Genomic DNA, 16,279 nt, shown 5'->3' with positions numbered 1-16,279 from the left:
GGGGTCTAACAGCAAATATCATGAGAGTCCTGATGAAATCATGGGAGCTGGCAACTCACTGAGCCAGAGCAGCCCTGGTGTAAATGAGAATCAGATATTTGAAACACTGATTCCAGGTTAGCCAAGTTTTTAGAATGTGAGTTTCAAAGTATCCCTCCTTAAACACCTGCTCTGGCAAGCTCATTAGCACAGGAGGATGCTCGCACCCACGAGAGGTCCTAGTGACCCTCTACACCAGCACAGGGGCTGATTGCACGAGGGGGGGCAGAGCTTTATTGGTACTTTGATCACAAAAGCCCCCGGGACTGGTAATGTTAGCGGGGGCTTGTTCCAATGCAGCAAACAGCATGAGTCAGTTCCAGGAAAGGAAACACCCAGTTACTGTGGCAGGTGGAGTGAATCTCTAAGTTCAGGAAAGTGAAACTTACGCACTGGTGCTGTCTAGACGGGAGCCATGGCTGCAGAGAGCACCGCACAACGTCTCCTGGCTGATGGGCACAGTTTCTGCAGAGCCTGCATCGGCCAGCGCAGGGAAGGGTCGGATACAGACTTCGCCTGTCCTCAGTGCGGAGAAACTGCTCAGCAGAGAAACCTCACACGTGGTGACGCATCCCGGGCTCACGCCGCTTACCGGCGGGTTCCCATCCAGGAGGCTGCCCAGGAGTACCAGGTAAGGAATCGCTGCCCCGTCTAATTCATTCTAACTGTATTTTAATGACAGGTTCATTTCACCCCAACTTGCTAATCAGACTCGATTTCTCCCCCCTGCATCTTTCTGCTCGGTAAAGCCTTCACGGTATGAACAGTGATACGGAAAGAAATGTGTAGAGGGATGTGACGTGAGAGGCGGAAATGAAGGCAGGACAGATGACTGATGTGGGTGACTTTCCTCTGGGAAGCTGGAGCGCCCTTTTCAAACCACTTCCCCCTGGCAAAATAAGGGAACTCGCAACTCAAATGGAACTGTGAAAGGATCAGCGAGGTTTTGCTCACCTGCGCTGCAGGCCAGCGTACCTGGGAGTGCTAAGGGGGACTTACGACTAGCGGCTGATTTTAGAACGGCTTTGCCTCACAGTCCGTATCATCCCAGCAGCCCCTGCAGACCAGTCCTGAGACCTGACCTCCATTGGCCTGGGCCCTGCACAAAACAAGAGTGAGGGACAATCCCGGCCTATCTCCCAGAGTCCACTGCTTCGGGTAGCTTTGCTAGGCACGGTGGGGCAGCTACCCAGAGGGCATTGCAAAGGAAAGGGTTTTGGACCGCGTAGAGCAACCGTTCTTAACACAAATCAGCCACCCCCAAGTGCTTAGACCAGTTCTGTCCAACCAGTCCAGTCCCCCGGGGTTCAGGGCTGAAATTCAATGGGAGTTGGGCTCCTTTGGGCATCCCAGATAGTATTTCTAACCCCGGTGGCTTCTGGGGTTTGTATCACTTTGTTAGTTAAACCTTTTAAACAATTGGGTTATTGATTCACCACCATGTGACTCCAGCTTTCTCCACTGGTTTAACTCAGTGGGGAAAAAGGACAAATAATTCTAAAACTGCCTGAATATAAAACACTCCCAGTCTCTATTCATGAAGATTCATTTCCTTGGTGTCCCTGATGTCAGAAAGGGCTGACAGTCACCTACAAAGTCTTGGGTGGGAAAACACCCACTACACACAACTAAACAACCAGAGCATTTCTGTTTCACCAGAGGAAGATCCAGGCCTATTTGGAGACTCTGAGGGAAGAAAAGGAAAAGCTGAAGGGATTTAAATTGTTATTAACCTGCAAGGAGCTGGGGAAGGAGGTCTCTTTGTAGGCAGATTCCTCTGTGGCCTTGGGGAATGAGGACTTGTTGTCTGCATTGCTCCATGACCAGGGATTAGATTCACGTGGGCACCCACACACATACAGGGGGCCTGAGAAGTCCTCTCCCAGGATCAGGCCCACCTCATATTCTACAGAAGCTAAGCTCCCATTCCAACGAATGAGTTCATTTCTAGCCTTTGTGGCTTTCCCAACTCTCCTCCCAAGCTGAACAGACTATATCCCAGAAAGTGCCATCAGCTGGAGCCCGCAGGCATTTCTTGCGCTGTTTAATAATTGCTTCATTCTTTTTTCTCCTCTGGCATCTCTGCCTCCTGCTGCTCTGGGTCAGGACCGAGGTAGGTCTCTGATGACACAGTGCCATGCCCCTGTCAGACCTGCACACATCCCACGAAGAGCTATTAGGAACAAAGAGGAAGGTGTTACGAAATCCGCTCCCTAGTAACTACGGTGTGTAGTCAAGTGTCAGATGTAAGGCAATTCTCTCTCCTGCATGCTCAGCACTTATGAAAGACCCTAGACTTTCTCTATATGTCCCTTCCCCACCCCTCTTTTAAAAAACAGGTACAGACAGAAAACGAGAGGCAGAAGTTTGTGTCTGAGTTTCAGGAACTGAAGATGTTTCTAGAGAAAGAAGAGCGACTCCTTCTCGCCCAGCTGGGCAAGCTGGACGAGGAGATTGTGAAGACACAGAAAGACCACGTCACTCAACTCTCCGAGGAGATTTCCCGTCTCAGCAACCTGATCAGTGAGCTGGAGGGGAAGTATCAGAAGCCAGCGAGTGAATTCCCGCAGGTGAGACCGAGTTAAATACACCCCAGATCCCAACACAGGGACAGGACAACATGGGGTCCAGCAGTCAGAGATCACAGTGTAAGTCAGTGTGTGCATTGCTGACGTGCAAATTATTTTTGTTTTTGGAAGAGTTGCAGACTCATTTATGTTTGAGATGACATTAATTCAGCCAATGCATGGCCCTGGGGCCAGGGAAGTGCCTCTTTCCCATTAGCTGCAAAATCCCTTTCCCTTGTCCTCCAGAGTGTGGCATGAGGGACTGAGATTGTTTTTCTCTCTCTCTCCCCTCTAGGACGTCAGAAGCACCTTGAGCAGGTACGTGGCTCTCACTTCCTCCCCCTTGTGCTTCACAATGCTGGGAAAGGGCTTGGGGACCATATGGGCACCATATCCCCCCAAGGCTCTACAGCAAAAGGTGTGGGGCAGGGTCACACGCTGGATGCAAATATCTCGGATGAACTTAATCCCCAGGCACTCACCCATCTATACAAGACTCTGGAATTCTCTAGTCCATAGGAAAGATGGACCTCTTTCATCCTCGGATCTGGCCTCTGCAGGCCAGATGGGAAGGATATTAATGGGGCCACCGCCTATGGGGGAAGATTGCAAAGCCCTGGCCCGTGCTGCATCTGCTCAGAGGCTGGGAGGAGAGGATTTCTAACTCCAGGCTCCATAAAGCAGCAGCTTCCACCAGCAAGGAATTATAATGAGTCAGTAAACGAAATATAATCATGTGAAATTCTCTCTCTCCAGATGTGAGATGGGGAAGTTCCAGCAGCCAGTGGAGATTTCTCTAGAGCTGGCAGAGATACTCAGCGATTTCTCCCAGAAAAATTTCGCTCTAACGGAGACTCTGAGGAAGTTCAAAGGTACCAAGAAGGAATCTAGGAGGGGAAATGAGGGTGTGTCTCTGAGACCGTGGGAGGAGATGGGCTCTGGCCATCATAATTACAGTGTGTACCAATTTAATAAAAGCCAGAAAGTGGAGAAACTGAGCAGATGGAGCAGGGGCCAGGCACTGGGATGTCTCACGGTGATTCACTCTGTGAGCCTTGGTAAAATTGTTAAGGTAAAAACATAGCAAACTGTGGGTGCCTCGGTTTCTCTCTCCCAAATACTGAACGGCAGGACATGTGCGCCTGAGCTGGTATCATCCACCACTGCAGCTTGAGGCAGTGGGATTTGCAGCACCACTGAGAACCAGGCCCCAGGGGCCTGAAGTTTGGCAGCCAAAATTTAGACCTTAAATTACAGGTCACTTTTGAAATGTGGACCCAGCCCATCCTTGGGCACCGGCCCCTGTGGCAGCTCGGGTGAGCCAAAGGTGCAAACCCAGGCGAATCCCTACAACACAGGGAGCCTTTTGTGCCTCCTCCCCAGCAGCTGCAGGCTCAAGAGGTGCTCCTGGGTGGGCAGGGAGTGGAGTTGTTGAAGGCAGGGCGGAGGAGGAAGGGGGTGGGACAGGGGTAGAGGGGCATAGCCAGGGTAAAGCTTCGCCATTCAGGGCCCTGATCCTGCAAAGTCTCCGCAGCCCATTGATGTCAAATGAGCCGAAGGGTGTAAAGTTCCATTCATGCTAAACTCTTGCCAGGATCTGGGTCTAGGTTACGAAAACCTGCACACGGAGAATGAGAGTAACCGCCTGGGGTCTGGAGGAAGAGGGACCCCGGGGAAAGCCGTCTCCCACGTCATTCTGCTTGGGGGGGGCTGGGAGGGTTAATGGCCGTTTCTGTGGATGCAAGATGCCTGAATGAAAGCGAAAATAGAAAGTGTCGGATTCTTTGATTAAAGAGCTGGGCGTGGCTCTGTCCCTCGCCAACGTTTTCTCTCACGTAATTAAAACACAGTTCTGTCAGCTAAGGGTGGGGATGTCTCTGTAAACATGACACCTGAAACCTCATCTCCTTTCCCCTTTCCCTCTCCAGACTTGCTGCCCTCTGAACTGGAGAGAAAAGGAGGGGAATCCCTCCAGTCATACACACCAGGTGAGATTTCACACGGAGATTATCTGTAAAGGAAGAGAAAAATCCCTTGAAAGGATTTTCACAAACTTCAGAGTAGCAGCCGTGTTAGTCTGTATCCGCAAAAAGAGAAGGAGGACTTGTGGCACCTTAGAGACTCACAAATGTATTTGAGCATGAGCTTTTGTGAGCTACAGCTCACTTCATCGGACGCACAGATCCCGATATGCCGAAAGAGGAGCAGCCCCAGCAGGGAGATGCAGCCGGGAAAGAGGGAGAGAGGCAGTTTCTGAAGCCAGCCGGGGGGGAACTGCCAGGGCATCTCTGCCCGGTCTCAGGCTCTCAGGGCACAGAAGCAGCTCCACGGGCTGCTGGTGTAAATCAAAGACCAGGGGCTGTAATCTTTGTGGCCCTTTTCCCCCTCCATGCTCTTTGCCATCTAAGCTAGAGCAGCGAAGGGGGGAATCTCTGGGATCACACACCCAGGATGAGCCTGGGGGGAGCGTGGGGGGGGAGATTTTCCTTCAGTTACCAGGAAATTCCCATGAAAGCAACTCTCCCCCACAAGAGTAACCAGACTCACTCTCACCACCACCCAGCACCCAGAGCTCCTGAAGTGTGACCTGGTCATTTGTGTAGACATTGACAGGCCTTTCTAATATTACATTCAGGGTTGTCAGCCGAGAGATCTCTCTCCTCATGGCTGTCACATCCTTCCCCTTTCCCCCAGGATGCTTCTCCAACATCCCAACTTTCCTTTGGGCTGGGCTGGGCTCTCCTGTTGGGTTTGCTTGCTGGCGTGGGTAGATGGCGTCTCTCTAAGGCTGCCAGTTTGTGTCCTCTCTTCTCTCTGGGCTGGGGAAGGGCTTACCCCGTGGTCACAGAGCCACAGGTCCAGTGCTCTTGGACAGCTCTGGAACAGTACCTGGGGGAACCCCTTAGCCAGACCCTCGGAGCGTCACACTCTCTCACGAGGGGAAGCCACGTGGCTTCACCTCCCTCTGGGACCTCACCTCAGAGCCGTCAGCCCCCCTGCTTCAAGCTGTGAGCTCCCTGCAGTGGATCCGCTTGAGTTGGACAGACACCCGAAGGGAGCAATGCACCCCCACCTTCGGCATCTGCAGTGACTCTCAGCCAGCCTTGGTGAGCCCTGAGTCTACAGCCCTCTGACCCCTCTCTTGCCCCAGTTCAGGGGAGTGTGTCCCCAGCTGTCAGCAGCCCACCCCTAACAACCCCCACCTGGCCCCTTGTCATAAATATAAAGGGAAGGGTGAACACCTTTAAATCCCTCCTGGCCAGAGGAAAAACCCTTTCACCTGTAAAGGGTTAAGAAGCTAAGATAACCTCGCTGGCACCTGACCAAAATGACCAATGAGGAGACAAGATACTTTCAAACCTGGGGACGGGACGGGACGGACAAAGGGTTCTCTCTGTCTGTGGGATGCTTTTGCCGGGACCAGAGCAGGAATGCAGGTCAGAACTCCTGTAAAGGGCTAATAAGCAATCTAGTTAGAGATGCGTTAGATTCTGTTTTGTTTAAATGGCTGATAAAATAAGTTGTGCTGGATGGAATGGATATTCCTGTTTTTGTGTCTTTTGGTAACTTAAGGTTTTGCCTAGAGGGATTCTCTATGTTTTGAATCTGATTACCCTGTAAGGTATTTACCATCCTGATTTTACAGAGATGATTCTTTTACTTTTTCTTTAATTAAAATTCTTCTTTTAAGAACCTGATTGTTTTTTCATTGTCCTTAAGATCCAAGGGTTTGGGTCTGTGTTCACCTATGCAAACTGGTGAGGGTTTTTATTAAGCCTTCCTCAGGAAAGGGGGTGTAGTGCTTGGGGGGATATTTTTTTGGGGGGAGACATTTCCAAGTGGGCACTTCCCCTGTTATTTTTGTTAGACACTTTGGTGGTGGCAGCATAAAGGTTCAAGGACAAAAGGTAAAAGTTTGTACTTCAAGGAAGTTTTAACCTAAGCTGGTAAGAATAAGCTTAGGGGGGTCTTTCATGCAGGTCCCCACATCTGTACCCTAGAGTTCAGAGTGGGGAAGGAACCTTGACACCCCTCCTTAGCCCTTTGTTCTTCTTCAAGGGATGGTCCCGGTTGTATTCCATCAAGGGTTTACGCCATGTGCCTGGAGCTGGAGAATTTGAAAGTAGGAGTCTTCGCTGGTCCGTGCATGCACCCTTGCTTTGTGTCATGGTTTTGTCCGAGGCAATAACCGGCAGGGTGGACCGACCGCGCCTTCAGTTCCTTCTCACCGCTACATGGTCCGAGTCGGAACTGCTAGTGTCCTCTTGTCTCTGACGCACTTAAACCCCCCCCACACACACACACTTTAGAAGTGTACATCATTTGTTTTATTCAGGTTTGTGCTGGTTTTACTCTAGTTTTAGTGTTTAGCAGTAGTTTTAGGAGATAAGAGACTGCAGGGTTCCGTTTTCATTGGTCCCCCCGATCCCAATCCAGCACCCACGCCTGGTTACTGGTTTACGCCGGAGACGCTGGGGTTCCAGATCTGCACCTCCTGCCCGTGTTCGTTCTCAGTCAGTGATGAGCACCAACGCTGCCTCTCCTGCTTGGGAGAAGCTCACATTTCATCCAGGTGCAGCATCTGCCCGTCCTTCCCAAACCATACCTCGAAAAGCACCTCATGGAGGTCGCCATGAAGCCGAGTTGGATCCAGGCTGGGGAACACCCGCCCCCACATACATCAGCCTGAGAAACCCAAAGCGCACCTCCAACGGTGGAGATCATGTCCGGTTCCACCGGTACCGGTACTATGGATCCCGTGCTGGGGCCTAGTCGGGAGCCAAGGATGCATGCGCTTAAGGATGGCAGTGAGTCTTCCTCCAGGCCCAAGAAGGACCATGGGTCCTCCACCAGTTCCAGCCACCGAGAAGTGGCGCTTTCCAAGGCTCACAAGCACAAGAAGTCGCACAGACCGCCAGATCCACTGGTACCAACCATCGAGCCACGCACGCCTTCCAAGTTGGCAGCCCCTAAGTCAAGGGAACCATCGGTTTCGGAAGAGTCCCCCACTCCGGCTCTGGTTCCGGCTCTGGAGCGTGTGCCACTGACCGGGGAGGTTGGAGGCGGCAGCCGGACCTGTTTACTTCTTTGCTCTGGGGGAAGCGAAGTCTCCATGTCTTCCTGCACAGTCAGCGCCAGGCGGGGATGTGATCTCCAACTCTGGACTTCCCTCAGTCGAGTCACACTTCTACCCACTCCCCTATGGTTCAGACAGATCCCCCCCCCCGGTTCCGACGGTACCGCCTCTTGAGCCAGGCTCTGAGTTCTCGTTGGAGGATTCGGATGGCGCGCAGGGGCTGCCGATCCTCTACCGCTGCTATGAATATCCTAAGGGACCGCCAAGTTTCTGAGAGTCCCTTATTTTTCTCCAACAGAGAAACCACTGTCATCCCATTGCCTGGGGCCCTCCACAGCATCCAGTGGATCCATCTTGTTGGCCACACGGGGGGTCCTGGCCACAATATCTACCTTCAGAGCCTCCACATTCAGCAAGACTGGATTCACTGTTTGGCGGGCAGAAAAGGGGGTACCATGTACTGGCTAAGGGGTCTGAATTTCTGTTCTCTCATCCTCCACCCCCTTCCCTCATGATACAAGCAGTAAGGGGATGGAGGATGTCCTGGTAGAAAAGGAGGGTAAGCCGCTGGACCTTCTGGGGTGCTCGTCAGCCAGCCTCCAATTTTGGATTTCCAACTACCAGGCCTTATTGGCCAAATGCCACTTTCTCAATTACGGTAAATCGGAGGACTTTACAGACAAGCTTCCCTAGCAAGATCGAACCCATTTCCAAGCTATCTAGAAGGAGGGCAAACTGTTCGGGTGCCAGGGACCCAAACCCAGTCTTGGGTCTTCTCAGAACCTGTCCTCCCATTCAACCTATCACTCTGCAATGGGACTTCAACCTTGTTCTCTCAACATGAATGAAATCTCCCTTTGAACTATTGAGTTGATGGTCCCTGTCCCTTCTTTCCATGAAGGTCATTTCCCTGGTAGCTCTTACTTCCGCATGAAGGGTAGGTGAACTGGGGGCCATGATGGTGGGTCCCCCTTTCACCACATTCTGTAAGGATAAAGTTTCCCTGTGCCCACACCCCAAGTTTCTGCCAAAGGTTGTCTCCTGTTTTCATCTTAACCAACTCATATACAATACTCACTTGCTTTCTTCCTTCCAAAGCCTTATGCCTCAGTGGAGGAGAGACTCCTTCACTCCCTTGATGTCTGCAGGACCTTGGCCGTCAACCTGCAGAGGGCAAGACTATTCAGGAAGTCCCCTGGACCGTTTCTCACTCGAACCACTTCCAGAGCTGGGTAGGGCAGCCACATGGAGTTCTGTACATACTTTTGCTGTGGATTGCTCCTCGGTGCAAGACTCTGCGGTGGACGTCTCGTTTGGCGCAGCCGGCCTCCGACCATTCCACCCAGCCAACCTCTTCCTCCCACCCGCCTCCAAATTAGGAGCTGCTTGTTAGTCACCCTCAGTGGACTACAGTAGGGACCGTCACTCGAAGAAGAGGAGGTTACTTCTCTCTAACCGGAGGTGTGGTCCCTACCTGTATTCCACTCCCCCTGCTCTTGCCCCTCCACTGCGGATCGGTCCGATTTGTGGTGGAGAAGGAACTGAAGGCATGGTCAGTCCGCCCCACCCTTTATCACCTCGCATGAGGTGAAGCAAGGGCGCGTGCACGGCCCAACGGATGCTACTTTCGAATTCTCCAGCTCCAGACGCATGGCGCATGCGTAAACCCTCAGTGGAATACAGGTAGGGACCACACATCTCAAAAACCCTCCAGTTACAGGTCAGTAACCTCCTCTTCTCCAGCGGGTCAAACACAGCTGGCTTCCTGCAGAGTTTGAGCCATCCATGGTCGTTGGTTGCTAGGCGCCAAATGACTGTGTAATTGGAGTGGCCATTGTCTTGTGGGACTCGCCAGGGACATGGGCCCAGGCTCCAGACAGTCAGGCATCGGTCTCACCTGGATTTCTGACTCTTTGCAGAGGGTAAACAACCTTTTCCCACCTCTTCATTAACCATGCAGCATATGGGGGAAACTGAGGCCCATGCCACATTCATACGAAATATTACAGAAAATTCCCACTCCATCACACCCACCCAATGTCCTCTCCTACGGTGTACTCACTGGCCTTAAATCATTGGCTCTTCCCCAGGGCTGCATCTTCATTTCTGATCCCTGGCCTGGGAGCGTTGGATGCATTTGGGCAAGAAAGATTCCCTTTTGGGGTCCAAAGTTGGTACCTGCCTCCTCTGGACCCTCCTAATTAAACGTTTTTGATGCCTTCCTTGGGAATGGAGCAGCTCCTGAAGGGAAACAGGGAGCTGTTTGCAACCTCTATAGCGACAGTAGAAGGCAGAGAAGTGGGTCCCATTACCCAGGTTGAGAAACTGCAGTGACATAGAATCAGAGAATATCAGGGTTGGAAGGGACCTCAGGAGGTATCTAGTCCAACCCCCTGCCCAGAGCAGGACCCATCCCCAACTAAATCATCCCAGCCAGGGCTTTCTCAAGCCGGGCCTTAAAAACTTCTAAGGAAGGCGATTCAACCATCTCCCTAGGTAACCCATTCCAGTGTTTCACCACCCTCCTAGTGAAAAAGTTTTTCCTAATATCCAACCTAAACCTCCCCCACTGCAACTTGAGACCATTACTCCTTGTCCTGTCCTCTTCCACCACTGAGAACAGTCTAGATCCATCCTCTTTGGATCCACCTCTCAGGGAGTTGAAAGCAGCTATCCAATCCCCCCTCATTCTTCTCTTCTGCAGACTAAACAATCCCAGTTCCCTCGGCCTCTCCTCATAAGTCATGTGTTCCAGACCCCTCATCATTTTTGTTGCCCTTCGCTGGACTCTTTCCAATTTATCCACATCCTTCTTGTAGTGTGGGGCCCAAAACTGGACACAGTACTCCAGATGAGGCCTCACCAATGTCGAATAGAGGGGGACGATCACGTCCCTGGATCTGCTGGCAATGCCCCTACTTATCCAGCCCAAAATGCTGTCCGGACGTCTCTGTCCGGGGCACCTGAGACTGAGCAGAGGCAGCCACCCGGGATCCAGGACTGTCCCAGCCAGAATGGGGCAGCCGGGGAGTGTGAGGAACGGTCCCAGACTCCCCCAGAGCTGAGCTCTGCCCCTAACGCTCGGCTTTTCTCTCCCCCGCAGTGCACGTGACTCTGGATCCGGACACGGCCCATCCCGAACTCGTCCTCTCTGGGGATCGGAAAAGCGTGACATGGGAACATAGGCAGCAGGCTCTGCCCGGCAACCCTGAGAGATTCGACCGACGTCACTGCGTGCTGGGCTGTGAGGGATTCACCTGCGGGAGACATTGCTGGGAGGTGGAGATGGAAGTGGAGGATGAGGGACGCTGGGCGGTGGGGGTGGCCAGAGAGTCTGTGAGGAGGAAGGAACGGATCAACCTTAACCCCAAGGAGGGGATCTGGGCGGTGGAGCTGTGGGGGCATCAGTTCCGGGCTCTCACCTCCCCTGTGACCCCCCTGAGCCGGGTCCCCAGCAGGATCCGGGTTTGTCTGGACTGTGAATGGGGGCAGGTGACATTTTTCGATTCTGGTACCGAGGCCCCGATCTTCACTTTCCCGCTGGCCTCTGTCGCCGGGGAGAGAATCCGCCCCTGGCTCTTAGTAAGATCGAGCAGTGGGGTCAGACTGCGTCCCTGAGATGGGGTGTGGGGGTGGCAGCCGGCAGGGACACAGAACTGATTATTTGGGATTTGCGGTGGGGAGAAGCTGGAGTCCTGCACCAGCAGGCTGCTTGGGAGAGGGAGACCGAGGGGGTGGGGGGGGGGTGACCTCCAGCTTACCAGGGAAGGGATGCTGTTCTTGGTGGTAGGAGATGACAGAACGAGGAGGAATGGTCTCAAGTTGCAGTGGGGGAGGTCTAGGTTGGATATTAGCAAACACTATTTCACTAGGAGGGTGGTGAAGCACTGGAATGCGTTACCTAGGGAGGTGGTGGAATCTCCTTCCTTAGTGGTTTTTAAGGCCCGGCTTGACAAAGCCCTGGCTGGGATGATTTAGTTGGGGTTGGTCCTGCTTTGAGCAGGGGGTTGGACTAGATGACCTCCTGAGGTCCTTTCCCACCCTGCTAGTCTATGATTCTATGATTCTGGGAAGGATTTGTGTGTGTTGGGGGGTAAGTTAAGTAAATAGGTTTAAGTAAATAGGGGTCAAAACTGGATTTAGTTGAACTGGTGCGTCCAGTTATTTGTATGCAGCTCCACGGATTAAAAACCGTTTCTCGTCAGAGCTCCTTTCCGTCCATGTATTGAAAGCTGCCACATGCATTCTGGTAAATCTGCCCCCGGCGAGTGGCCACAATGCTTCAATCTTGTAAAAGGTTGGATGGGAACAGATACAGCCAGCGGGAGCTGAGAGCGCTGGTTGCTGTACAGGATCCAGGGACCACGGCCCCAAACCTGCAGGGGCCACCCCGTGGGTCCAGGGGTCTGTCCATCGGGGGCAGCTCAGAGAGGGAAGAGGCAGCACCCAGGGTGTTGTGCCGAGGTCCAGGAAACAGCAGCCAGACAAACGGGGTTGAGTGACGGCTACAGATCACAAGGGACACATTCAGCAGAAAAAAACCCAACCCTGCAGCAATGAGGTCCTTCCCCTTAACATCCCCTCTCTGCTAACAGCATCCAGCTGTCCAGAAAAGGCAGGGGGGAAGAAGCTAAAGTGTAGCCTGTGCCTAGTTCATTTTAATTAGCTGTGGCCACAACAGTTACCCCCCCTCTTCCGCCGTAGTCAGATTTCTTACTGTGGCTTCACGTGGCCACTTCCCAGACTCTCAGCACCCACCTCGGAGCTGGAAAAGGCTGCTTCAGGGAAGAGCCCGAGCATCGCCCGAGGAATGCAAGGGAGACCCGGAGCGCCCTGCGGTCTGTAGGTCTGGCCTACATTCCTTGTTCCCAGAGATCTAACTTTGCATTTGGCTGTGTGAACGCACCTTCTGTCTGAATGGGCCCAGCTTACCCAGTGATCGGGTCCCTGTGTGGGATTGGCCTGGCCCCAGCATTATTTACCACCCCACCAAGCTGTGTATGAGCAATGGTTGTATGGTTCCTGCCAGGGCACGGATGAAAATGCTGATGAATATTGGTCCTAGAACGGATACCTGCCAGGATGTTCTTAATTTACTTTGAAAAAACAACCCCAAGCAACCAACCAACAAACCTGGCTCCTTCACACACAGTAGAGCTGATGTTTCGGGCTGTATTCATCTCCATGAGGTGACTGAGCCACTTCACGTCTCTCTGATGTTATGATACAGCATCTCTGATCTCTGATACAGCAGCTGTGTAGAGAAGCCCTTTCCCTCCTGTTAAAATGATGACTCCTCCAAGCTTAGCTGGATTGTCTTGACATTTACTGTGCCTTGTGGGAGTGCAGGGTAGGGTGAGTGATTCAAATGTAGGGTCATTCGATCTTGATGTTCCCAAGATACAGCTGGCTCCAAAACACAAAACAGAACGACAACAAACTGAAACAGAGACAACAGCATTTCATAAAATTCATAGATTCTACCAACAATGAAGTTTGAAACCCACCTTGGACACAAATCGGAGAATGAACTGCAAACAAGTGGGTGACATCCACCTCTGCCAGTGTTTCTTTATAATTATTTATTTTCGTTTGGAGAAATGTGAGGGGTGATATGGGGTGGATGGCAGAGGAAGCTGGGAGGCTGGAGACAGAGGAGTGAGGGGGCTGTCAACCCCAAATTCTCCCTAGGTCTTTTTGTTATTTCCTTATCTCAGTCTTGTATCAGCTGCAACATGTAGGTGATAAATACAACTGCCTAAATGATCGTTAACTCTTACAACAAGCCTCTTTCCATTCAAAATACTAGGAAATTAAATAGCAAAGCAAACAAACAAATAAAAAAACCCAACCAAACCAACCAACCAAAACCAACCAAGCAAAACCCCAGAGAACAAAGAAACCCCACAACGTTGTTAAAGGAGCGTTCAGGTTCCCCAGTGACAGCTCCAGAATGTCGAGTTCATCAAAACTAAAATTTTGGAACACCAGGAAACATAGAGTTAATGTACATGGCAACACAGCGGCCTCTTTGAGAGGTGCCCCAAGACCCCCACAGCACTCGCCCTCTGCCTCTGGAGACAGTGCCTGGCACACAGGGAATAGGGCACACGACAACTGTCACATGAGTCTGCTCCCCAGAAACGAGCCCAAGCCTGTCGAATTTTATAACCCTCCCTGCCCTGTTACAATCCTTTCACCCTTACTCACCAGATTGCATTCAACAATCTGGTTGAGTTCAGTGGGTTGGTTGGTGGATGGATTGTTTGGGTGGATTGATGGGTTGTTTGGTGGGTGGGTGGGTGGGTTGGTGAGTGGGTGGGTGGATGGGTTGGTTGTTGGGTGGATTGGTTAGGTCGGTTGGAGAATGGGTGGGTGGATGGGTTGGTTGGTGGGTGGGTGGGTGGGTTGGTTGGTGGGTTGTGGGTGGATTGGTTGATTGGGTCGATGGGTTGGTTGGTGGTGGATTGTTTGGGTGGATTGATGGGTTGGTTGGTGAGTGGGTGACTGGATGGGTTGGTTGTTGGGTTGGAGGGTGGATTGGTTGGGTCGGTTGGTGAATGGGTGGATGGATGGGTTGTTGGTGGGTGGATTGGTTGGTTGGTTGGGTTGGGTGGGTGGATTGGTTGATTGGGTGGATGGGTTGGTTGGTGGGTGGGTGGACTGGTTGGGTTGGTTAGTGAGTTGGGATTTGGTTGGTGGATTGGTTGGTTGGTTGAGTGAGTTGTGGGTTGGGGGTGGATAGGTTGGGTGGGGGAGTGGATGGGTTGGCTGGTTGGTGTTGTCACCATTCAATTTATTATAGCCTGCAAAAAAAAAAAAAAACCCAGGAAGAAGTGGCTTTTCGAAATCATTGCTGGATTCAGATAACTTGGGACACCTGAAAGCTTGAGTCTGCTGGTACGGACACTTCCAGCTACCCCGTGGCTGTTTCTTTAAGAGAGGACTCACTTCCCCTCATGACAGACGTAGAAATTGCTGCCCGTTTCCAGCTACTGTTGTTACCTTCACTGCCTAACTCGGCACATGCTGCACGAGGAGAGCACACCAAGCCGTTCGGTACGAAACCAGATTTCCTTTAAAAAGTGTAAGGAAAAGCGACGAGAAAATGCGGCTGTTATTTTATAGCCAGAATGAGCTGTGCAACTTGATAACCTGAAACAGTGACTTGAAGTGTAACTATCTCAACAAAACCAGTGAGATCTGATCACACCCTGAAGACTGGTTCTTCTGAGAAGCTTTTACAATTGCAACCCTTCTGCCAGTCAGAGTTGGCAGCAACAAGGGGCAGGTTCAGTATCTAGGGGTCCCTTTTCAACAACAAAACAGAAAACCGTCTTGAGCCCCCATCCAGCGACCTGGGATAATTACACACACACATCCTGGGTGCCTCTAAGAGGCATACTTCCCCTCTCGCAAGCACAGAGTCTGAATATAGCAACTGTTCCTATGCCTGAGGCTTTGCTCTTCCTGTCCCAGCAGGTGGTGGGATGGCGTGTGGGAACAAAGAGCAGAATCCTGAGCAGGAAGGTATCGAGGAAATGGAACCGCCTGGGGCATTATTACAAAGATCTCAAGGGAATTTGTCCATGAGTCGGGAGCAGGGAAAAGCCTGTCAGAGTCAGCACAGGCCGGAGAATCAGCAGGAAAACCAGCAAGGGGAGGAAGTGGGTAAAACTATTGATTGTCAGGGAACTCACAAGCACCTCAAGGAAACCAGAGCCCAGGAGAGAATCCCCATGAGAGAAAGAAACAACATTTGCCCTGAGTGTGGGAAAAACTTCAGTAAACAGTCACACCTTATTCGTCATCAGAGGATCCACACAGGAGAGAAGCCCTATGAGTGCTGTGAGTGCGGGAAAACCTTCAGTTACCGTTCAGCCTCTATTAGACATCAGAGGATCCACACAGGAGAGAGGCCCTATGAGTGCTGTGAGTGCGGGAAAACCTTCATTGACAGCTCATCCCTTATGAAACATCAGAGAATTCACACGGGAGGGAGACCTTATGAATGCTGTGAGTGCGGGAAAAGCTTCATTCAGAGCTCAACCCTTACGAGTCATCAGAGGACCCACGAGGGATAGAAACCCTACAGATGCTCTGAGTCTGGGAAAACGTTCCATCAGAGCTTAGCCCTTATTTATCTCTGAGAATCCACAAGGGAGATAAACACCATAAAACCTTGTCTAGGGTTGACAAAAGATTTGATTTTCTTTAATACTTTTGCTAATGCCCCCATAGTAAATTTTGAGGCTATTTCTACCATTTGCATCAGTGTTTTTTCTCTGGTCCGCCAGGTGAGTTGCGCACTCATGCCTTTTGCAGCTTGCTCTTCTCCGGGGTGAATCCGATGGTCCTGTCTATCAACTCCTTATCAGGTGCCCCAGAGGGAATGACCGAACAGGGAATCATCAAGTGATCCACCCCTGTCGCCCATTCCCAGCTTCTGGCAAACAGAGGCTAGAGACACCATCCCTGCCCATCCTGGCTAATAGCCATTGAGGGACCTATTCCCCCTAAACTTATCTAGTTCTTTTTTGAACCCTGTTATACTCTTGGCCTTCACAACTTCCTCTGGCAAGGAGTTCCACAGGTT

The 16,279-nt window shown here is 51.6% G+C and overlaps 1 protein-coding gene across 1 annotated transcript; it reads left to right on the top strand.

Annotated features, from left to right (window-relative positions):
- Nucleotides 1–454: 454 nt before the first annotated feature.
- Nucleotides 455–15,767, top strand: LOC311513976 (E3 ubiquitin-protein ligase TRIM15-like; the record flags this gene model as incomplete). Its single annotated transcript, XM_084616192.1, has 9 exons — nt 455–670; nt 2,379–2,609; nt 2,902–2,924; nt 3,363–3,478; nt 4,535–4,594; nt 10,787–11,265; nt 12,388–12,529; nt 15,166–15,475; nt 15,644–15,767. The coding sequence occupies 9 exons, from the start codon at nt 455–457 to the stop codon at nt 15,765–15,767; spliced, it is 1,701 nt and encodes a 566-aa protein (XP_084472318.1).
- Between the last annotated feature and the right edge of the window lie 512 nt (nt 15,768–16,279).

This window comes from Lepidochelys olivacea (genome assembly GCF_965140295.1).
Source record: "Lepidochelys olivacea isolate rLepOli2 genome assembly, chromosome: 28".
Classification (NCBI taxonomy): Eukaryota; Metazoa; Chordata; order Testudines; family Cheloniidae; genus Lepidochelys; species Lepidochelys olivacea.
Note: the sequence above shows the minus strand (reverse complement) of the source record. Positions and strands in the feature narration are given on the sequence as shown.